This window comes from Mirounga leonina, unplaced genomic scaffold, assembly GCF_011800145.1.
Source record: "Mirounga leonina isolate KUSES-001 unplaced genomic scaffold, KU_Mleo_1.0 Mir_170, whole genome shotgun sequence".
Classification (NCBI taxonomy): Eukaryota; Metazoa; Chordata; class Mammalia; order Carnivora; family Phocidae; genus Mirounga; species Mirounga leonina.
Window position 1 is genome coordinate 3,027,384 of NW_023270433.1, and position 23,145 is coordinate 3,050,528.

Below are 23,145 nucleotides of genomic sequence, written 5' to 3' on the forward strand. Positions count from 1 at the left end.
CACCCAGGCGCCCCGGGAAGCAGGTTCTCTTTGGAGCCTTTGCTGCTGATTCTGCCTGTCCATCTACCATCTATCCGCTCCTCCACCCATCCACCTACCCACTTATTCTCACACCATCCATCTGTGTACCCATTCATTCATCCACACACTGATCCATTCACCCCCCACACCCATCCATTCATCCTCTCATCCATCCATTTGTCTACACACTCATCTGTTCACCCATACACCCACCCATCTACCCATCTATTCACCCATCCATCTGTCCACACACCCACCCATCTACCCATCCATTCAGTGACACACCCATCCATTCATGCATGCACCCATCCGTTTACCCACCTATCCATATACACAGACATTCTTTGAGCATTCCTGCAGTCCCTCTGTGGCTTCTGCCCATCCTATAAACTCAGTGGGCTCCAGTTTTCACCTGTAAAATGTGAAGTGGCAATCCAGAGCCTGGTTTTGAAGGTCAGATGTGATGTAAGCCCCAGAAGAGCTTGGAAAAGCTACATGTGGCACATGACAAGTGTCAGGTGTCCAGGAGGCCTGGGGAGAGCTGGGGTGGCAACGGGCATCCTCAGCAGAGGGCACAGCCAGCCACATTATGTTCCTGTGCACCCCTGGAACCACGGCCTCTGCTTATCCTGGCAGGGAAGGGGAGAATGTGGAGGTTGAAAGACACTTGGTTGTGGACTCCTATCTCTCCAAAGGTTCAGTGGGGTGGGTAACAGGAGTGTCCCTCCCAGCCCCCACTGACCAGCTGTGTGAGCCTGAGCACATTCCCCAGGATTCGGCCTCGGTTTCCTGTCTGTAAAATGGGTACGACATCAGTCCAGTCCAGTGTCCGTCATGGGAAGGACCCTCCTGGAGCTCAGAAGTCTCATGAAATGCCTTGAGGTCTGTACCCCAGGGCAGGTTCGTAGCAGCCCAGCTGGGTAGGACGCGCTGACTGATTGTTCCCTTCAGCACGAGAGTGCCACCTTGGGAATTGTCCCCAGTGGGACTTCAACGTGAACATGGCAATGGTTGCTCTGTCCCTCTCCCAAGTCTCCTGGTCTCTGTCTGGAGGGAACTTGGGGCCTCGGGTGGCCCAGATCTTCCTGAGAAGCAGGGTCCCTACTTGAGCAATCCACGAGGAGTGTGGAAAAGCCTCTGGTTTCTCAGCAGGAGTTACAGCTGATGGGCCTACTCTGTGAAGACATCAGGAATGCATCATTGAGCAAACCCAGCTCAGCTCAACCCTCAGGGAGCTCACAGACCAGTGTGGTGTCGGAACCCCTCTCTGGGGCTGCAGGGAGAGCCTGGAGTCTTGTGAGCCTTCCTCTGTCATTCAGTCACTCACTTTTCCCATCTGTCCTTCCTTCCTTCTTCTACAATCCATCTGTCTATCTCTCCCTCCCATTCGTCCGTCCGTCCATCCATACACTATCCATCCTCCCATCCATCCATGCATCTGTCCATCCTCCCTTCTTCCCATCCATCTGTCCATCCATCCATCCTCCCTCCCTCCCGTCTGTCCATCCATCCACCCACTGTCCATCCTCTCTTCCTCCCATCCATCCATCTATCATGCATCCAGCCCCTTACCATCCATCCATCCATCCTCTCTCCCATCCATCCATCCATCCACTATCCATTCTCCTTTCCTTCCATCCATCTATCCATCCATTCACCCATCCTTCCACGTGCCCATGCATCCATCCATCTAGCCATCTAGCCACATCAGCATTTGCCAGGTGACATCTGTGTGCCAGGTACTTTGAATATAAAGTTCAAAGGCGCAGCTTCATGTGCTGATACATTTCAAGGAGGTCCTGTGTCCTGTGTCACGAGACAGTTTCATAAGAGTGAGGGTCCTGATTGGTGTCCTGTTGGCTGCAGCTTGAAATGGGGGGCCTGCCACTGTGTGCTCTGGGTGAGAGTAGGAGAGTGGTGACTTATGACCTGTTTGTGATGGCCGTGGTGTGGTGAGAGTAAATCTATCCTGTGTTTCCACTGCAGGGCCCAGAGTTTGAGTCTTTTGGCTTGAATAACATGTTTTATTGACAGGAGAATTCAGGGAGGTTCTGCACCTGGGGGTGGGGGTGGGGATGGACACCAGTAGACTTTTTTTTTTAATAACATTTGCTCCTACTGTATATTGTAGGAAACTGTAATACACAGCCAAGGAAGAGCAGGAGGCAGACTGCACAAAGACACTCAGTCGCTGCCTACATTTTGTGCATTTCTGCCCGGCCCTTTTAAGCAGTATATAATTTTAAAGATCTTTTTAAAAAATTTATTTGAGAGAGAGAGTGAGCAAGCAAGAGAGAACACGAGCCAGCGGGGAGGAGCAGAGGGAGAAACAGACTCTCCGTCAAGCAGGGAGCCTGATGCGAGACTCGATCCCAGGACCCCGGGATCATGACCTGAGCTGAAGGCAGACTCTCCACTGACTGAGCCACCCAGGCACCCCAAGCAGTATATAATTTTAGAAACTAGACTCTATTGATCGTATATGTTTCACAACCTGTTTCTTTCACTTAAGGGATTCATGGATAGATTTTATGTCAACAAATCTTCTACAACATCAGTTTACCCGGCGGCTCAGGATCCCCTCATGGGGGCATGCCTGCCTTTATGTCTCCTACCCTGTGTTGGGCAGTCAGGCTGCTGCTGGCTTGTTTGCCATTGGTAAGTTGCTGCAGGAACACCTCTGGAACTGAAGTGTTCCGCACCCCGGAGCAGAAACTCAGTCTTCTCAATGCCACCAGAGAGAGCAGTAAGGGCTTGCTTCTTCTGGCTGGGAGAGCGGGATGGTTCCCACCACTCTTCTTGGAAGGATTTGCTGGTGGCCCCTCGGGGACATGTCCTGCGGGCTGCCTGCCGAGCTCCATGCCTGGGCAAGATGATAAGCTGAAGCTTCGAGGTTGGCATGGGGTGCCGCCCTGGTTCGGGGACCCTTGGGGAGGGGAGGCTGTGGGGCCCCAGTGACAGAGGTCCTGGGAGCCCTGTTCTGGAACTCTAGGCTCGGCGAGGTCTGCACTGGATATTGCTCTGCCCGGGGTCCCCCTTTAGCTTCCTGGGGTCCAGATTACATGTCCTTTCCCCAGAAGTCCCTGCTGCCCACTTGGCCTGACTGTCCGTTCCACACACATCCCCCTTCAGCAGCTCCATGCTTCACACCCAGGCTGGCCCAGGGTGAACAGGCGGGGCATCCTCCTTGCCCTTCTGCACACCTTGACCGAGTCTGTGCTATTGTGTGTCTGACCCAAGCTCCACATCTGGGTCATACAGGGCCTTACAAATAAACAGATTCCTAGGCCCCACTCTCTTCCACTCCGGAGTCTTCTGGGGGGTGGGCTTGGGGGGCTGCATTCTGAAACTTGGCCAGCGAGCATGAGGAAGCTGAGTGGCTGCTGGTGTTCAGGAGTCTGTCCGCCCCGAATGCAGACCCGGCGGAGAACGTGGGGTCAGAGCAGGCCGCGGCTGGGTGGGGACGGAGCCAAGACGCCCACCCAGGGTGCACACCCTACACCTCTACTTGCTGTCCTCTGGGCTTTCCCCTCCTCTCCTTGCACCTTCACTGAGGGTGCATGTGGCTCCTCCCTGTGGGACTGGCCCTCTGGGGACACAACTTTCTGGGGTAACCCCCTGCCCGTCCCCCTTACACATGTTCGTTTGCCCCGGCGACCTGGTCAGTGGGTTGCTGAGCCAATTGTGTGTGGGGAGGAGGGGAAGACGGTATGTGTGTGTTCTTTCCATTCGTTAACTGGGATGCAGGCAAGAAGTGCAGATAGAAGTTGGGAAAATGTCATTGTTTGGCATTTATGTTTTCAGAAGGGCTGGAGGGGCAGTGGGCTGGGGGCTGTTTGATCATGGCCCGGCCCCTCCATCCTGGGATGGGGCCGCCTGGCCAGGGGTGACGTGGGAGCCACACAGGGGCCTCGCTTCCCCTGCAGGGACATGCACCCCTCACCCTGTCTTCCCACATGGGGCTGCGGCCACCCCATGTCTGACCCCACGACGGGGGAGCCCCACAGCTGCTCCCAGCAGCCTCCACCCTCCGTCACCGCAGCGGGGTTCCCTGCGGTGGGCCCCGCTGGAGCACTCCCTTTCCTGCACACCCTCCGGCCAGGGAGCATGGCCCAGGCGGACCCAGGGACGGGGCCCCTCCCACAGAGAGGACCACATGGAACCCCATGTACGGAGCTGCCTCTCGCTCGCCGGATCCCTCACCACCAGGGATGACAGACCCCGGCCTGCAGCAGAGTGTCTGCGAGCGGGGGGCCGAGGCTGCTGGGCACATAGCGGCCGGAGAAGCCACCGTGTCTACCGGGACCGCAGCGCGTGGACACGCCGGGACCTGTACCCTGGCTTCGGCGCGCTCCCCTGCGGCAGCTCCCCTCTGCCTGGGGTTCCACCTGTGTGTGGGGAGCACGGCGTTCGCACTAACTGCAGGAAGCAGGCTTCGTCCCCGCGCCCGCGCTGACCGATGGCCGGTGCCGTGGGTGGGCTCCGCGGGCAGGAGTCTGGCCTGAGTCTGGCCGGCCGGGGAGGAGTCGGGCAGGTGGTGACCGCTGTCGCCGCGGGGCCGCAGGAGGGCATGGCGTGTGTGCCCGGAGCCTCCGAGCTCTGGCGTTGCTCGCTTCTATCACACGCAGCACATGGCCAATGCTTAGAGCTCTCAACAGCCGAGAGTAACAGCCGAAAGCCAAGTTGCTCACTGCTTGTGCAAGGCCCCGTGTAGCACACGAGCTTGGGGCCTCGGCGGGGCCAGTTGCGCCGTGAGCGGTGGAGTCCCGTCTGGGGCGGCGCAGAAGGACCCCGCCATTCCGCGGATTCCTGACTGCCAGGCCCCGGCCCCTGAAGTGTGACCAGGTACCAGAGGGCCGCTCACAGCACTCGGCGTGTTGGCCAAGGCGGCCCTGTCGCCGGCTGAGAGAGGGCCCTTCTGGTATGGCTTGGGTTTTCTCTCCCTCTAAAAAAAATTGCGGCTGGAAGGAGAGCAGCCTAAGAGGAAGTCTGTGGAATGTGTCTCAGCTGCGGGCTTTAGGGCCTTACCTCAGTTTCCCAGTCTCCTGAATGTGCTCAGCAGGCCCGGCCTTGGAGGATGTGAGGATTCACGAGGATGGTGCACGTCAAAGGCCCAGTGGGCTCGGTTCTTGCAGTGACCCACAGCCGGCAGAGGGTGTCTGTGAATTTAGCAGGTGGTCCTCGTGGGCCGTGTTCGTGGTCTCTGTCCCCCCACACACAAGCACACGCAGACTACACACACGTGCACGCATGCACGTGACCACACACACAGCATGCAACGCACACTTCCTCTTGCACGCACTTATGCACATGCATGCACACCCATACACACACGAGCACACACAGACTACACACAAGCACACAGACTGCACACATATGTGTATTACATGTGCACACGTGCACAGAGACCACACACATGAAACGCGCACACTCATCTCACACCTTATTTATGTACGTGCATGCACACGCAAGGACACATGCACACACAGACCACACACATGCGCACACACGTGCGGTCGCACACACACACACAGAGGGATTCATGCACCCTGACTCAAAGAGGTCTCGAAGTCGAGGCTTGCACCTGCCTCCTCAGTGTGTGATGTCTGGCACGGCAGGGGTCCCACAAACCCTGTAATGAATCGTGAGCAGCTTCCTGTACGTTATACTCCGGGGCAACTGCCTCCCTTTCCCTGCCTCAGTTTACCGGTAATCACCTGTGGAGTCTCTTCCCTGCCTGCTGCCTGTTGTTGTAAGGACCTGTGGAGTCCCTGCATTGGGGCCGTTGAGGCTGGGAGACAGGTGGGCCCTGGGTCACGGGACAGGACGGGGTAGGGTCGGGGCAGCCTAAGAAGGAGTGGTCACAGCTCATGGCTGAGCACACGTCAGGACTTCCGCCCGGACAGGCCAGTCGGTCTGGGGAGATACTGCTCGGATCCCCTCATGCAGCCTGAGCCTGGAGCTCTTCGTTTCCCTTCCCCCTGACCCTTTGAGGGAGCCGGGTGCCGGTGTCCGTGGCCATGCGGGGACAGGAGGGGCTGACAAGAGGAGCACCGTGCTTGGATGTTTGTGTCAACGCTGCTGGGGAACACGGGGCAAATCACTCGAGTTTTCTGGGCCTCTGCATGCCCCTCTCTGAACCGGGTCAGCACCTGCTGTGAACATGTTATTAACCGTATGGTAGCTTCCAGAACAGCGGCACGGGGTGAGCACTTCGTAAGCGTGTCTCCCGCTACGGCTCTCCGCAGCCCCGACAGGGCCGGCCCTAGCGTGGGTGAGAACGAGGCCCAGCGCGTGGTTAATGTGGCTGGTGCGGGTGAGCCCAGCCCCGCTGCTCTGCCGCGGGGAGCCCAGCAGCCCTCAGCAGATGGTGGTGCACGGAAATGACACGTTTTGCATGGTACACACAAAATAGGTACCTAGCTCCCCCAAATGTTATGCTGTATGTGTGTGTCTGTGTGTGTGTGTTTACGAGGTGAAACGTGCTGAGTGAACAGCTGTGTGCACACAACCCTTCATTACAGTTTTGTGATGACTTTCTGGTTTCTTGTGGAATTACAGAAGCGCCTTTCTGGTCTCCCCAGGTCATCTCTGCCGTGTCCAGACTCTCCCTGCACCACGTGGCTCAGAACAAAGGGATCAGGTGAGCTCGCCGTTGCGGCTAAGTGACGCCCCCTCGTCCTCCCCGCCACCCACGTGCAACCCGCGGGCCCGGCCTCAGCGATCAGAGTCTGCAGCAGATATCCTCTGCCTGTGTCTTTTTCATGAATTTTCAATGTGGTGTCGCGTTGCCTGTTGACCGCGGCGGGAAGGGGCGGGGAGGAGGGGGGACAGCCTTCGGTTCCCACCAGGGGGATCGCGTATGCGTGTTCAACTGACGGCTGCAAAATCGCTTTCAATTTCGGTAATAAGATCAGCACATTAATCTTTTCACAGGTCATCGCCTACCTAAGCGCCCTGCGCGGGCCCCCCCGCCCCACCCACACATCACAACCAGGGAGGCTGTGCCATGAGGGCTGGGCAGCGGGCCTGGCCCATCTGGGGGCCCCGGGTCCCTCTGTGGGACTTCCCATTCCCAGGTTTAATGTCCCTTGGCTTTCAAAGCTCAGCCTCAGAGGATCCTGTGACCCCTGTGGTCCGGCCTCTGGTCTCCGATACCGGGCCGGGCACGCAGGCAGCGGGGACAGGGGAGGGCAGCCCCAGTGAGAACAGGTGGTTGCCCGTTCTGACCCACAGGTGAGGGGTCAGGGAGACGTCTAAATGGGGACCAGGTTCCAGATCAGGTGGGCCCAGGGGAGTACCTGCCCTTCCTCAATGTCCCTGGAGGACGTGGGCCAGCAGGGTAGGGATGGGGGTTTGGGAGGACAGAAATAGCCCCGCCCTAGGGTGGAGTAGGCAGGGTCATGCCCATGTGCAAGCGACACCGTGAGGGTGGCGTACTATGGCAAGGGGCCACCCCCTGGTGTTGTCTGTGAGGGACAACGAGTGCCTGGAGTCTGGGGTCCCCGGACCATGGGGCCGGGTGGATCCAGGCCAGCACAGCTGCCCCTTGGTGGGGCTCTTTGCCCAGGTTCAGAGAGTCACTGGGACAGATGGGAGGGCTAGGGACCTGCGGGCCCCCCCCCCCCCCCAGTCCGGGAAGTCTGTTGCATTCTCAGAGGACTTGGAGATTCCTTTGAATTGGGGACTTTTGGTTTCTGTTGTTTATAACATCAGAGACAGGATAGGCTGTTTAAAACTGTTGTTAGACTATATGCTGAACACGTGCAGGAGGGTACTTAGGACACGTTAGGGTATAAAGGATGACCAGACCAAGCTCCTGCACCCACCAGGCAGCTTAGCCCCGAGGACATCGCTAATACCTTGGGGCCCCCTTGCCTCCCGCACCCCGCCCCGGCCCCGCCAAGCTTTCGTGAGGTCTGTTAATAGGGACAGTTTAAAAACGTTAATTACGATTCAGTGTGTTATTTCTGGATACAAAGACAGCGCATAGTTTTGGTTTTGGTTTCCCCCAGAAACGACTGTCTGTTCGTTCTCCCGCTAGCGCGTGGTGGTTGGACCTCCCAGCCCGTTCAGTGTAGTCTCGTCTGTCCACGTGTCCATGCACACACATGGGCAGGAGTGGAGTTCGTGCAACAGAAGGTAGTCACGTGAGTTGCTCTTTCCCCGGAGGCTAGAGCGTCTGTGTCCGTTTCTCCCCGAAGCAGGGCCTGGCCCAGGGGAGCGAGCCCGGTTACGTTCTCATTCTTGGGGCCGTTGACCCCCCTGGTGTTGCCCTGGACAGGGCGGTCCTGCTGTGGTTCCAGGCTCCACAGCCCGAGACTGACGTAACCCCTCAGTGCAAGGGGGGGGGGGGGGAAAAAATGAGGGCAAGGAGGGAGGTGTCTGCAGCCCCAGGCAGGGCAGGGCCTCCCCTCTGCAGAGAGAGCCCCCGCCTCCCACCTGCATGGCCTCCTCACCCTCAGGGCTGGTGGTCATCCGTGCCTCTCTTCCCCTGTGCTTTCCGGTCCTTGCTTGAGCCCCGATCCAGAGCTCTTCTGGGGTCCTTTCCCTCTGCAGCCCCCAGGGACAGGAGCTTCCCCACTGTGAGCTCAGGGGAGGGCAACACGGTGGGGCTGCCCCTCGTCCCCCATGCAGGCTGCCATTTCCCCAGGGGTCTGGGCGTTCTGGTAACCACTGGCCCTTTACGACACTAGATAGCTCTTCGTTTAAGAGCGTTTCCTAGAGTTCTTCATTACCAGAGGTTTCCGTGTGGCCAAACCCTTTCCTTTTCTGAAAACCCACCACCCATGCCTGCAGCCCTGAAGAGAGTCGTCCTGGTTTCTTTCCTGGCTGGATGGGAGCCCAGCAAGCTCCTTTAGAAAAATGAGCAATTTTACAGCCCTTGCACTTTGCCTAATGAGCTGATTTTCCATAAAAAGCCCTAATTATACTTCTCAGAGGCTGATCAATGGGAGACTTAATCTGAGGGCCCCACCCTGGTGCCGGCTGGAGGGTCAGAAGTGAGAGGTTGGGTCAGGGAGAAAGGTGTCCCTGGCAAGTCATCCAGCTCCACAGGTGGAGGTGCAGGTCCTTGTCACCCCAGAGCTGGCCCTCCAGAGTGAGGGATGTCCCGTTCACAGCTCTGAATGGCAGCGGCAGGGGAGAGGGCAAAGGGACAAATTCTCCTGGGGATTGAAGCCGGAAGGTGAGGCCAACGAGCCCTCAGCCCACTAAGGTGTTCTCTTTCAGGCACCTGTTCACCCAGTGGCCTTAGGCAGGAATGCTCTTGGGCCCTCTGTCTCTTCTTCTGTAGGCCAGGAAGGTTCCCTTGCTGTGCAAGGTCGCTGTGAGCCTGTAGGCTCTGCAGCACCTGGCACTCCATGGATGCCCACGGCGCCAGCCGGGGTGGTGGGCAGAGAGGGGGCCCCCAAAGCCACAGCCCCCTCCTGGCTCCTGGACCTTGTGTGACAGGGAAGAGTTTCCCTGCAGGTGTAACTAAGTTGTTATAGATGTCATGGTAAGTAGAAGAGGGAGGCGGGAAGGTCAGAGCAGAGCAAGGCGTGGAGGTGGAGCAGAGGTTGCGGTGATGTGGCCACAGCTGAGGAACGTGGGCGTCTTAGAAGCCAGGAAAGGCAAAGAACAGATTCTCCCCTGGAGCCTCCAGAAGGACCCCGCCTGCTGACACCTTGAGTTGAGCCCATGCGAGGCCCAGTTCAGACTGCTGACCTCCAGATCCCTCGGACGGCAAGCCGTGTGGAGTGGGGCGGCGGCGGCCGTGGATGCAGCCGTGGATTCGCAAGGGTCCTGGCGCGGCGGGGGGCTCCAGGTCCTCTCTGGGCCGCTGCTCCCCGGTCCTGGGCCGCTGTCTTCTCTCTCTTTGTACCAAATTGAAGTAAAACTCACATGACATAAATCTAAGCCTCTTAATAAGCATATGGTTCAGTAGCATTTAGCAGGTTCTCCGTGCTGTGCGCCCACCACCTCTGTCTGGTTCCAGAACATTCTCACACCTGATAGGAAACCCCGTCCCTCATAAGCACCCGCACCCCCCCCCCCCCCCCCCCCCCCGCCCCGTGCCTCCCCTTGGATCCGGCACTTAGCTTTCTGGATGGGCCTGATGGAAACATTTCATACAAACGGCATCGCACGCCGCGCAGCCTCGTGTGACCTGCTCCCTTCCTTGGGCGTCTCAGTTTCAAGGGTCTTCCGGGCTGTGGCGCAGGATAGAGACCGACCCCATGTGGGGTTTCCAGCCGTCAGCGGATGAACGTTGGGTTGCTTCCGCCCTTTGGCGATTGTGAATCGCGCTGCAGTGAACATTCGTGTTTGTTTAGATACCTGAGCTTCTGTTCCTTTGGGTTGCCTTCTGACATTTTGATTATTTTCTGCCCAAAACATACCCATGAATCCCCGGTGTTCTGGACGCACCCGGGAGCCAGAGCCTGGGTCCCGTCCCCGTGTCCATGGCACATGACAGTTGCTCGCTTCGCCTGGGTGGCTGTCTCCTGGAGGGTGGCTCAGAGAGGGGGGCTGCCAGGCCGCCAGCGGGGAGTGGCTACTGTGAGTGGCTGTGGGGTCTCCCCCAGCCCAGTGCCTCCTGCTTGTTGTCGCCCCAAAACTCTGCTGCTGTGTGCCTGGGGGGTCCTCACGCTTGGTCTTTTCCTCCAGTCTGGGACACCCCAGCCCCATTTCAGGGGGGTGGGGCTGCGGGCAGGCTGCAAGGTGGGTGGGTGGGACAGGGGCAGGGGTGGGAGAGACGGGACGCCCCCAAGCCCCCAGGGGATGGAACGTCCTTTTTCAATTTGAAGTGAATTCTCAGAATGTCAGATGTACCTGGATCCAAATCTGAGTCGAGGAAAGCGTTCTGGAACTGAAGAGAAACGCTCCTCGTCTTGTTGCCGGCTGCAGAGGACCTGCTCTTGGGTCTTCCTGGGCGCAGGGGGATGGGGAGTGAGCCTCCGCCCCCAGATGCTCCTGTGGGTGACAGACAAGGGGCAAAGCCGCCTTGGCAGGAGGTGAGCCTTGCTGTCTGATGGGGTCTCCCGTCTTCGTCCTGAGGCGAGAGTCTCGTGGGAGGGTGGGAGATCCGGTGCTCTCGGCGTTTCTAGGGAGGAGAGGCGTGATTTCCCTCGATCCTCAAAGGGCCCTCCCCAAGTGAAGGTCTTGTCCTGCGGTGAAGCCCCAGCCGCTCCTCGAGGCGTCCTGTGTTTGCGGACACCAGCCGTGGCTCACAGTCCCCAGCTCTCTCCATGGGCCCCCTCCCTGCCGACGTCCCTTTCCCATCTGGTGCCACCTGGTTAATTCCGGGGAATTGGACTGTGCATGAGAGGTTTGGACGGAAAGTGGCCGTTTTCATGTGCTTACTAGCTCATTCTGCCAGCAAGATGGGTTTAATCGTCCCACCTGGTGACTTCAGGCGTCTGGCCACTTGTCGTCGGTGGAGAGCCCGTGTTCCTCTTCCTTCCCTGGTGATGGTGGGGCCGGCATCGTTGGCCACAGGGGAGAAACTGGAAGACTTGAGATTCCTTCCGGGAGGGGCTCGGACCGTTGTGGTCCGTTGGGCGGCATGGTTGTGTCTGGCCTCCCCCGGCATGTCCTGGCTGCACAGGGCGGCTCTGCCCAGCTGGTGCCTGTCCCACTTGCCCGGTCAGGTGACCGCTCAGGGGCGGACGGCGTCCGTGTTAAGCGCAGAGACCCAACCTGGCTTGGTTGCCCCCTCGCTCCCACGGCCTCGGCTGTTCGCTCTCCCCACCTCTGCTGGGGCCACTGCGTAGGTCTCCAGGCTTCGGCAGAACAAGCCGTGTCCGCTGGTGTGTTCGCTGTGCCTCTTTCCTCGCACGCCCGTTTCTGCCTCCTGGTATCTGTACGTCGGCGTGCCAGCAGCTGAGTCTGAACCCAGACCTCATGCCCGCTGGGGCAACAGGCACCCAGAGTGTCCCAGATCCTCCCTGGGGGCTCTGTTGAAGGTTCTAGAAGGGAGGGTACTCCTTGTGCTGCAGGTGGGGGTGGGAGGGAGGCTGTGTGGCCATCCTGCCTGGGAAGTGTTGGAGGAGAGGGTGTGGGCCGCGGGGAGGGAGGGACCTGGTTTAAAGATCCCGGAGCTGGTGTGGCTGCCAGACTGATGTCACTGGGGAGCAGTGGGGGGGTGCTTTGAAGAGTGAAGGGGGTCTGTGTTGTGTGGGCTGGTGTGGGGAGCACACGTGGGTGTGGCTCTGCTTGGCCCATCCTGCCGGACCCTGGCCCGGCAGGTGTGCGGATGTGAGGGACACAGAACCTGCCTCAGAGAAGGAGGGGCCCCCGGGGCAGGGCCCACCCCAGAGGGGACAGGTGCCACAGTGTCCGTGGGTGCCTTCTCCATTCACCTGACAACGTGACTCCAGCTCTTCCTGCTTCTGAGCACGTCCCTCGTGGGAAGGAATGTCATGTGGTTCCATCCAGCCTCCTGCCCCCACTTGGTGACCATGACCCACTCCCAGGGAGGAGGGGTGGCCCTGGGGTGGAGGGGAGAACCAGACACTGACCTGGGGGCACGAAGGTCATGTTTTGTCCGTGCTGGCCACCAGGACAGAGCTCCCGAGTGGCAGCCCTGAGGCTTTGAACCTTTCCCGCTGTCCAGGGCCTACATTGTCCTTCCCTGGGACACCCGAGTGTCCTGCCCGTGAGCCGCGGCCGCTGTCTGTGAATGGGGTCATTATCAGGACTGTGTGGGCGACCCAGGCAGCGTGCTTAGCCTGGGGCCTGGCAGGCGAGTGCCTGGCACATGGTGGCCAGCTGACTTTCGGTGAGTCTGCACCACGGACTACGGGAGGGGCCCCCTCCTCACGTCCTTCACCCACCGCTGAGCCGAACTCCTAAGGAACAGTCTCCTCCGCTTCTCTCTGCCACCTCCACTGTGGGCACCAGAGCTGGAGAGACACATATTTGTCGAAAAATGTATTAACTGGCCGTTTTGTGCCGGGGCAGTGGGGAGCTAATTTATGCTGGAGATGGTCAGGAGGAGCAGGAGGGCTGCCCGGCGGGAGGGCCGAGAACGGCCAACCGGAGCTTCCACGGCCAGGCAGCGTCTTTACAAAGACTGAGTGCAGCTGACTGCCTGTCCCTGCTCCCATCCCTGCTCTCCAGGGTCAGGCGGGCCGCCTGTGCCTCCACCTGCCCACAGAGCGCAATGCCCTGGCCGCTCTCACGGTCTTATTGCCCCCTCCCCCAACTCGCTCCCCTCCCCCGCCCTCCAGCCCGTTCATGCAACCAGTCAGCTCTCCATCCATCCATCTGTCCCTCTACCTCCCCGTCCATCCACCCATCTGTCCATCTGTCTGTCTATCCATCGATCTGTCATCTCTACACTTATCCATCCTTCTACCCACCCATCTGTGCTTCCATTCTTCCTTCCACCCATCCATCCATCCATCATCTTTCTGCTTCTATTTCCACCTATCCGTGTGTCTGTCTATCCTGCCACCTACCTACCGCCCACCCGCCTATCTACATATCTATCCATTTGTCCATCCATCCACTTATCCGTCCTTCCACCCACCCTTCTGTCCTTCCGTCCATCCTCCCTCTGCCTATGTCACACGAATGTGGGCCGGTCTCCATGTGGTGCTGGGAAGCTCACAGCCTCTGGCTCCATTAAGGTCTGGCAGTGACGGTGTGAGGCCCCATGTGCTCCCCAGCGCAGCCCAGGCACTCAGCTGGGTATCGTGCTGGGGGCGGGGCAGACGAAGGAGCAACCCCGCTGACCTGGGTGGTGGCGGGATGCCAGGTCAGTGTCTGCTCCTGAGCCTTTGTGTCCTCTTTGGTAAAGTGGGGTCACGGTTGAAACTCCCTCCCCAGGCTGTTGTGAGGATTCAGGGAATCTCCACAAAGTTCCCAGCACAGGCCCTGACGCACAGTAGGGGAGGGGCCTCCTCTCTGTGCCTCGTTTTCCTCTTCTGCAAACGGGGCTCTGCCAGCACCTACCTGGAGGGCTGAGTGGGCTGAAGCAGGTCGTGCGTGAGTGAGTTTCCCGCTTCCCGATTGATGGAGGACGTGTGGGCTCTGCCTGTGGATGAGCTCCGTGGTGCCCAAGCCTCAGGGAGCCCAGGGTCACCGCTCTGCTTGAGGTGCTCATAGGAGACATCAGGGGACAACGTGCATCCAAGCGCGAGCATCTGCTCCAATTTGTGGCTCACGAGCGTCACACCAGCCCCCCTGGGCCTTCTTGGGGTTGCTCGGGTGCCCAAGTTTGGAATCGTGACGGGGGAGATGTTACCGGTGCCCACATTGGCCTGTCCCTACTGACAGATGTCCCTGGTGCCCAGACAAGAGAATCGCTGCCCAATGAAAACTCCAGGAGTGTGAGCTGCCTCCCGGGCTGAGGACCTGTCTGCGCCAGGCAGAGTGGGATGGAAAACAAGGGGAGGCTGGGGCCTGGCACATTTGCCGTGACCCTTGCAGACTCATGAAGCCCCTGGGGCTGAATTTCAGACCCTTCGCTCGGCTCCCACAGCCCAGCCTCCACAGCCCAGCACCTTCATGCTGGAAGAGCCCTTCGTCCCTCCTTCGACGTATGGGGAAACTGAGGCCCAGAGAGCTTTTCTTTCCCACAGTCCTTTATCTAAGGAAGTCAGTGGTCATCTGTTGTTCATTCATTCATTCATTCATTCATTCTGTTTGTGCCTGGTGATGTCTGTCCCCAGGCCAGGTGCTGGGCTGCAGCCAGAACCGGCCCCCATCAGGTAGGGAGATGGACACAGGACCCCGGTCACAGGCAGGTGGACATGTTGCAGTGGGACCCGGGGTGCGGCGGGGTGAATGGGGAATATGACCCAGCCCCAGGGGCACAGGGTGAAGGGCCAGCCAGCGACACTCGGGTCCGGGCTGCTGGTGTGATCTTCAGCAGGTGCCTTAGCCCTGGGCCTGTTTCCCGGCCTCTGAAAGGGAGGCCCCCATCAATTGATGGTTGGAGCCCATGGTAAGGGCCCAGGGCTGGAGCAGCCCTGCGTGGTGGTTCTCTGGTGAGGCCTGAGGATGCTTTTGAAGGCGGGCCCTGGGTGGGCAGGTGTGGGCTGAACGTGGCTTTAAGAATATGTGCACCCAAACCTATGAATGGGGGCTCACTGGGGAAAACCCTGTGGGCCTTAATGCAAGGACAAGTGTCCTTTAAGAGACACAGGGAGGAGAGACACGGGCAGAGGAGGGGCTGTGTGACCACAGAGGCAGAGGCTGGAGGCACACAGCCAGAGCCCAGGGACACTGCTGGGGCCCCAAGGAGCTGGGAGGGGCACGAGGGCCCCCTCCCTAGAGCCTTGCATTGCCCTGCTCACACTTCGATTAGGACTTCTGGCCTCTAGCACTGAGAGCATGAATTTCTGCCGGTGTAAGCCACGCAATTGGTGGTACTTTTTATCGGTGGCCCCAGGACCCTAGCACGGTGCATGTGGCCAGGCAGCAGGCTCTGGGACGGGGCCAGGTGGGGAAGCCCAGCCTCCAGCATGCCTGCTGTGTGGGGGTGTGATGCTGCACTTCCCAGAAGCCAATTGACGTCCCCACGAGCCCCAGCTCTGTCCTCATGCAGCCCCTGCCACGGAGACCTGCCTGCAGGGGGGGCTTGGGGTTCAGAGACCCCCGCCGGTCAGCCGGGATGGGAGGGTGGGCCTCCAGGGACAGTGGCTCCTCCTCTGGGTGTGCCCTGTCCCCCGAGCATTCGATGGGGGCAGTGAGCATGTCCACACGTACTGGGTCCAGAGTCCTCTCAACTCCTGTCCTGCCCCCTGGGGAGCGAAGATCGCTTCGCTCTGTGACAAGCGAAACAATAACAGCCTGCTTCTTCGGCGAGTATCACCATTAAAAATTGATCCGGGCAGCTGTGAAACAGTATCCGCTCATTTTCAGAGACGGAGCAGAACGCGTTGTCATGCGGCGGGATTTCGACACGTGCAGAAGGGCCGTGAGGTCGTCCAGCGTGCCCACGGAGCACAGCGTGGTGTCCTGGCTGGGTGGCGATGTTGGGGCTGCGGCCTGGGGTTCCTGTCGTTAACAGTCTGTGGCCTGAGGTCAGCCGTGCTCTCTCCAGGCCCGAGCTCGGGGGGCTCCCAACGGTGGGGATGGCCCCGGGCCAAACAAACGCATCAGAACCCGGGAAGGTTCACTGTTGTTTGCGAAAGGTTTCCGGGTGCTTTGAGCACATCCAGTTACGTGCAAGCCCAGCGCTCTCAGAAGCTCGAGGCCCGCGCCTCTCCTCCCTGGCAGGGGGCCTCTAATAGCCAAGGGACCGTCCCCCACGTGTCACCGGGCTGCCCTTCTCGCTGCGGTTCTCACCTGTCCCGTCCCTCCTCGGGACCGGCTGCTTCTGTGAGTCGGGATGGACCGGGCTCTGTGGCGGCAAGAGATAGCCCCCGTGTCCCAGTGCCTTTTTCCTGCCGTTCCAGGTCACCTGCTCCCAGAGCCGGGCTGGAACAGAGTGGCCGTCGCGGTGGGTGGGGGGACACGGCAGCGCGTGTGCTGGCCCCTGCAGACTCTTGCCAGTCAGCGAAGCCAGGATGCTCGGTGACAGCAATTCAGCCTGTCGAGCAGCTCGATGCTGCTCGTCCCTGGGAGTGGGGGCTGCTGCTGTCCCCCCTTCACAGAGGAGGAAACCGAGGCCCAGAGGCTGAGGGGCTTGCTGGAGGTCACGTGACGAGGGCGGGGTGGAGCTGAGCCCGGAGCCTGCCCTCATCGGGCAGAGCCGCGCTCCCGCCACCCATCCCCGCACCACGTGGCCTCCCTTTTGGCCAACGTGCAGGAGAGAGAGGGGTCTTGGAACTGACCGTTTTCCCTTGACCTTCCTAGTCCCTGTTCATGCTGACCTGTTCCTCTTCTATTTTTATTTGTTTATTTAACTTTTCATGATTTCGGACACCCCCAAGCCTGCCAGCCAGCGCAGGAACTAGAACATTCCAGCTCACTCCCGACCTGGCCCTGCTCCCGTGCTCGCCACCTGCTTGCTTCTGTCGAGTTAGGCTTACGGAATCTCACGTGCGGTTCTGTCTAGTCATCGTTGCTTTGGACCTTGATTCAAGAGAATCAGTCAGGTTGACTCTGGGGCCTCGCTGTTTCTCTCACTGTCCCATGATGCATCAGGCCGCTGTGTGTGGCTCTGGGTCCTGGGCAGCACCCCCAACCCCCCCCCGCTCTGGTGCCTGTCTCTTGCGCGTAGCTTCCCGTGGGTCAGTGCTCCGAATGCCTATTTCCACCGGGGGGGGGCGCACTTTGCAGAGGAGGACGTGGAGGCCCTGAGGGGGAGCCTCTGGCTCTGGTCTCGCAGCTGGTCCGCGGCGCTGCTGGGTCTCCATCCCAAGGCCCTCAGGTGGGAGTCAGTCAGCAGGGCGTCGGGGTCCTGGGGCCTGGGCCCGGCACTGACTCGGCCCTTCCAGCCTCGGTTCCTGGCAGGACTGACCCTAGGGGCACTTTGGGGTCACTGGTGGGAGACCTGGACAGGCTTGCACCCCGATCCAGCCCTGGAGGCTCTGGCCCTCCCTGATGCCGAGCTGCTCAGGGCAGAGGCGCCTTGCTGGCTTTGTCTCTGGTCCCCAGTGGGGTTGGTGGCTGCAGAAAGCTGTGTTTTGTGCCATTTGGCGAATTCCTGTCTTGGACCCTCCCCTCCTTGAGCACTCCCGGGGCGCTGGACGTCACCGCAGTGTGGGAATCTGGCCGACAGTGCTGGAGCAGGGGTGGGATGGTGTCCAGCTGCAGTCCCTCCTGGGAGGGTAGCACCGAGGCACTGGAGCCCACCCTGAGACGTGGCTGGGCCCTCGGCCCGACGGACTCCAAGTGCGGCAATGGCCCGCCCGGACCCCTGGCCCACGCCCAGTCCCCCACCCAGGGCCACCTTCAGACTTAGGGTTGGCGCCCCCGGGAGGGTTGATGCCCAGTTCTGCTCCGCAGTGGCCACGCCGGACCCCGTGCTGTGCGGTGGGAGGGCTGCAGTCTGTCCTTGTCCTCACTTGGGCCCAGGGCTGGCCACCCCCAGGACGCCGCTGCCTGCAGCAACCCCCTGTCCCCACCTGTCACCACTGTGTGCTGCCTTCCTGAGGCCCAGGCTCTAGGGGGACAAGTCCGAGGGTGGGGCGTCAGAGGGACAGGGTAGGGGGCAGGGGCGGCACTCAGATGCCACGGTCAGTGCATCTTGCAGAGGAGGTGATGTTGGATCCTGCTGACCCCCCAAGGAGGGAGCAGTGACAGGTCTGGGGCCCCGGAGGCCTCGGCAGAGGCCCTGGGAGGGAATGCACTTGGCATCCTGTGGGATGGAGAGGGGCCAGGGACAGTGGAAGAGACCATGTGGGGAGGGATGGGCAGGGCACGGGGGTCTCCATGGCTCTCTGAGTGTGAGGGGGAGCCCTGGAGGATTTCAGCGGGGCTGTGACACCTCCCGTGCCCTAGTGGACATGGCCAGAGCAATCCGTCCATGCAGGGCCACAGCAGGCCACGGGGATTTCCTGCCTCCCCCGGGCATGGGGTGGGGGGGCTAGGGGGTGAGGGGAGGGAACAGCAGAGTGGCCGCAGGGGCTGGGCCCTGCTGCTCGCGGGAGGATGGCTGACCCACTGGCCTTTCCGCTCCTCTGCTGCCATTCCGAGAAGTGGGCCGGAAAATCAAAAATACGTTGGGCTTCTCGGCTGCTGAGAAGTGGCACAGGGCTCCAGGCCCCTCCCTCCCTGCAGCTGGGGGCCGGGCCAACTATTCTTTCTCGACCCTGAGGTCAGAGTGTCTTCCTCCGCCTGGCTAGGGTTTTGGAAGCAAGGGCAGAAGCAGCCGGCTGGGATCTGGGGATCATTTGGGCTTTCCTCTGGGGGAGGCAGTACCTGCCACCTCTCCGGGTGGCCTTGGAGCTGGCTAGCCCTCTCCCCTCCCCCACACGTCTGCTGGGCCTGCCTCGGCCGTGGCTTCACCTTGGTGTCCCTCCCCTCCGAGCCCCCACCTCACAGAGGCACAGAGACCCTCCTGCCTCTGTGGGGACTTTGGTTTAAGATCCTGGTGGTCATGGGGCACCTGGCTGGCTCAGTCCGTTCAGCGTCCGACTCTCGGTTTCAGCTCAGGTCATGTCTCAGGGTCGTGGGATCGAGCCTCATGTCGGGCTCTGCGCGCAGTGAGGAACCTCTCTCTCTCTCCCCCTCTGCCTCCCTGCCCCCTCCAACCCCACTCGCTCACGCTTTCTCTCAAATAAATAAATCTTAAAAAAATAAACACAAGATCCTTGTGGTCAGCGCCTGGGCTGGCCCACCTGTCACTGCTCCTTGGCTACGGCCCCATCGGCCTCCTGCCCCGGCCCGTCATGGCCTCCTCTGGCCTCCGTCCCAGCCACACGGAAGCTGCACATCCCCGCGTGTGCAGGCGTGTTCATCTGCCCCAGGCTGCGTCCTCCAGCCCCCAGCTCATGACCACGTCCACCGTCCCCCCTGGCCTCTACTGCCCTACACGCCAGGCCCTATGGGAACCATGCCCACGCTGCATCTTACGCAGAGTCACAAAAACGCCTGTGCCCCGGGGAGGGGGGAGGGGAGGGGCAGTAAATCCCCATTTTACAGACGAGTTAACTGAGGCCGGGGGCTCAGATCCTTTGGCAAGCTCTGGGGCTGGGAAACTGGCCAATTCCAACCCTCATCTGATACGAGGCTGGAACTCTGCGCTCAGCATCGGGCTCTGCTCTCCAAGTCGGCTCCCCCGCCACCTCCCTCGAGAAGCCCGCCTGATTTCCCCAGGCCAGGACTGCCCTTCTGCCCGAGCCTTTCCTCCTGCTCCCTGTGCCCTTCAGCCCTGTGTGGACTTCATGCGGGCTGTGGGTCGCCCTCCTCTCCAACACAGGTGTAGCCTGAGCTGGGTGCGGGCGTGGGTGGGGTGCACTCGCCGGCGCTGCCCCCGATGCGATGGCCCATCCACACGGGGTGGGGTGACGGGCTGAGGAAAGAAACGAGATCCGTTGGCTTGTTTTGACAGTCGGGGCTGTTTAGCAGGAGAGCCGTTTTTAATAAGGAAACCCTGGTGCCTCAAGGCCTCCCAGCCAATTAGCAGGCGGCACCCAGGTGACTCTCTCAATAATTAAATGGGCCTGTCGGGTCCTCCAGGCCCCGTTCTTTTTTTTTTATTATTATTATTTTTTTAAAGATTTTATTTATTTATTTGACAGAGAGAGACACAGCGAGAGAGGGAACACAAGCAGGGGGAGTGGGAGGGGGAGAAGCAGGCTTCCCGTGGAGCAGGGAGCCCGAGCGGGGCTCGATCCCAGGACCCCGGGATCGTGACCTGAGCCGAAGGCAGACGCTTAACGACTGAGCCACCCAGGCGCCCCTTGGGCCGCCATTCTTGATGTGCCTTTCAAGTTTGCCCGGCTGCCGGTTCCGTTGCAGACTGGTGCCAACGGGGCTGTTGCCCCCTCCCCCGCCCCCCCCCATGCTGACCACTTCCTTCTCACCTGCTCCTGGGCACACCTGGGCACACCTGAGGAGATGGGACTGACCCTGATGGTGTCCTGGTGCCGGGCCCTCCCACAGCCCCACCGCACTTCATCCTGAGGCGTTTCAGAATGGGAAACTGAGGTCCGGCCAGAGAAATGAGCTGCCCCAGGAACCCTCCAGCGCTATTGTTCCCCCATCTGTGGGACTAGGTGGCCAGCACTGAAGTTCCCACGTTCCAGGAGACTCCCTAGTCCCAGGCAGACCAGACGGCGCTGTCCCTTGTAGGGCAGTGCTGGGTGCTGGGGACCCCCAGGCCTCTGGGGCCCAGTCTGCTCTCTGGGGACCTTGGGCCCATCTCACCCTCCAGGATGGGAACCCAGGGCACTGGTCCCCACCCATCTCTTGGACACACCAGGCGGCCAAGGAGGACCTGAGCCATCCATGACCCTGCCCTTGAACACGGACCTTGGAGGTCACTTGCAGGGAGCGTTCTGTGAGTCAGAATTCCAACTTACTTCTGGAACACGCGAAGTGAAAGATGAAGTTAGGATGTGTCTCAGACCCTGGATCCCTTTCATCTGAATGTCCGCAGAACGTGGGAAAATGAACACTGTGTCCTAGATTCTCTGGATGGTACTGAGTGACCTTGAATACCCACATCGGAGCCAAGCACTGACCCGAAGTGTTCTTCCTTTCCAGAGTATGAACTTTTGTTTCCAGGGAATGTTCTTTCTTCGGAAGCATAGGGAGAAAGAGCTCTGTGGGGTGGGTTGGAGACCCCCGTGGGGGTGCTGACTCTGTGTCCCCTGGGGGCGGGCCTGCCCTCGGGGGCTGGCTCCAGGAGTCAGCACCTGGAGCTGTCGTTCAGGAGGCCGTGAGGACCTTGAGGACTGCCTGTGTCTGAGCTCTGGACTGGGCAGGTGGGCTCTTGGGGTGGGCCACCCAGCAGGGAGGGAGGGCGACGCACGCTGTCATTTACAGGACACTTACTGGGTCAAAGGACCTGAGTTTAGAGACTCACTGCATTATCTCATTTAATCTCAAGTGACTACCACTGACATTCTACAGTTGGGGAAACTGAGGCAGAGAGGGAGCATGCCCTGTTCAGGGCCACGTAGTGAGTCTGGGTTCGAACCCAGATCTTGGTTCTTAGCTCACTGCTCAGGGCCTTCCAAGAAAGCACACCCTAACCATTCCCCATATAGCCGAGCTCCTGGAGTCTGTCCTGCGTGGACCCAAGATCACCACCTTCAGCTCCAGGACCCCCAGAGCATCTGGTCTGCCCCCTTCCAGGCCATGCATCCTTCCCCCGTGTACCTGTAAGCACAGTTGCCCATGTGGGCACTTTTCAGAAGCCATAGTTTTTTAGCAGATTCTCAAAGAAGTGCTGAGGATGAAGACCAGAGCCTGATTTATCGATCCCAGAGCTTCTCCCTGAAGCAATGACCAACGGCAGACCCAAAGGGGCAGCTCAGAGCAGGTGCCCGGTAAATACCAGTGAATGAGTGAAGGAGAACGCACGAGTGATTTGGAACTAGGAGTTGGGCTCTCATCTGTTGTTTGTTCAGGGGTTTAGGCTCGGACACCCTCTCAGGGTGCCCTGTTTTCAGGTCCCCTTCCTCTAGCTGGTGACTCCTCGTTCCCCCAATCGTCCTGTGCAGCTAGGCTGTGCTGGCCTCAGCCACTGGATGCTGAAATAGTCCTTGTGGGGGGAGGTGGGATTGGGGGGGGCTCTTTCAGGAGCAGTGGTGCAGACCTCTCTCTCGCTGCCTCCAGGGGGAGGGCGTCCTGGGGAAGCTTGGTGGGGAGGGGGCTGGATACTGCCTGACGCGTCTCTGCTTCCGGCCCAGGCATCCCCTTCATTCCCTTGGTGGTCCAAGTGGGAAACTTGGCTTCCCAGAAGCTGGGCTCAAGGAAATGCGTGCTCAGGAAGGGTCTGATGGGACAGGAGGAGCCCATCCTGCTGGGGGGGACCCGGGGGACCTGCTCTGGTGTTTAACCCACGATCATTTCTGTGCAGACCATTGTGCTGTGCATCCTTCTCATCCCCTCCTCTTAAAGAGCAGATTAACGGGCGCCCGGGTGGCTCAGTTGGTTAAGTGACTGCCTTCGGCTCAGGTCATGATCCTGGAGTCCCGGCATCGAGTCCCGCATCGGGCTCCCTGCTCGGCAGGGAGTCTGCTTCTCCCTCTGACCCTCCTCCCTCTCGTGCTCTCGGTCTCTCATTCTCTCTCTCTCAAATAAATAAATAAAAATCTTAAAAAAAAAAATGAAGAGCAGATTAACTCCACTGTTAACGTCGGCATGTCTGGTGAAGCCTGGGGGGGAGGAAATTGGCGGGTAGATGCGGCACGGCAGGGGGGGTCTGGATGATTCGCGGTACCTGAGACAGAAGGATGGAGCCAGTCCTTGCTGCAGCGTGACCCCTCGGGCTTTAAGATCCAGTGGGAATGCAGCCCCATACAGTGCCCTCTGTGCAAATGGGTGTCCCCAGTGTTAAACCAGGGTCAGTGTTGTAAAGTCTCAGCTCGGGGTGACTTGAATACGTCTGCTTGGGTTCTCAGAACCTCTTCTTTTTTTTTTTTTTTAAAGATTTTTATTTTTATTTATTTGAGACAGAGAGAATGAGAGACAGAGAGCATGAGAGGGAAGAGGGTCAGAGGGAGAAGCAGACTCCCTGCCGAGCAGGGAGCCCGATGCAGGACTTGATCCCGGGACTCCAGGATCATGACC

At 59.8% G+C, this 23,145-nt stretch overlaps 1 protein-coding gene across 3 annotated transcripts in view; it reads left to right on the forward strand.

The window, feature by feature from the left end:
* VAV2 (vav guanine nucleotide exchange factor 2) overlaps nucleotides 1–23,145 on the forward strand; it is a 168,684-nt gene that overhangs the window by 84,867 nt on the left and 60,672 nt on the right. For all 3 annotated transcript variants that reach the window (XM_035015500.1, XM_035015499.1, XM_035015501.1), the window contains exon 3: nucleotides 6,606–6,664. In XM_035015500.1, the coding sequence (XP_034871391.1) occupies nucleotides 6,606–6,664 (59 nt within the window). The remainder of the gene's footprint in view (nucleotides 1–6,605; nucleotides 6,665–23,145) is intronic.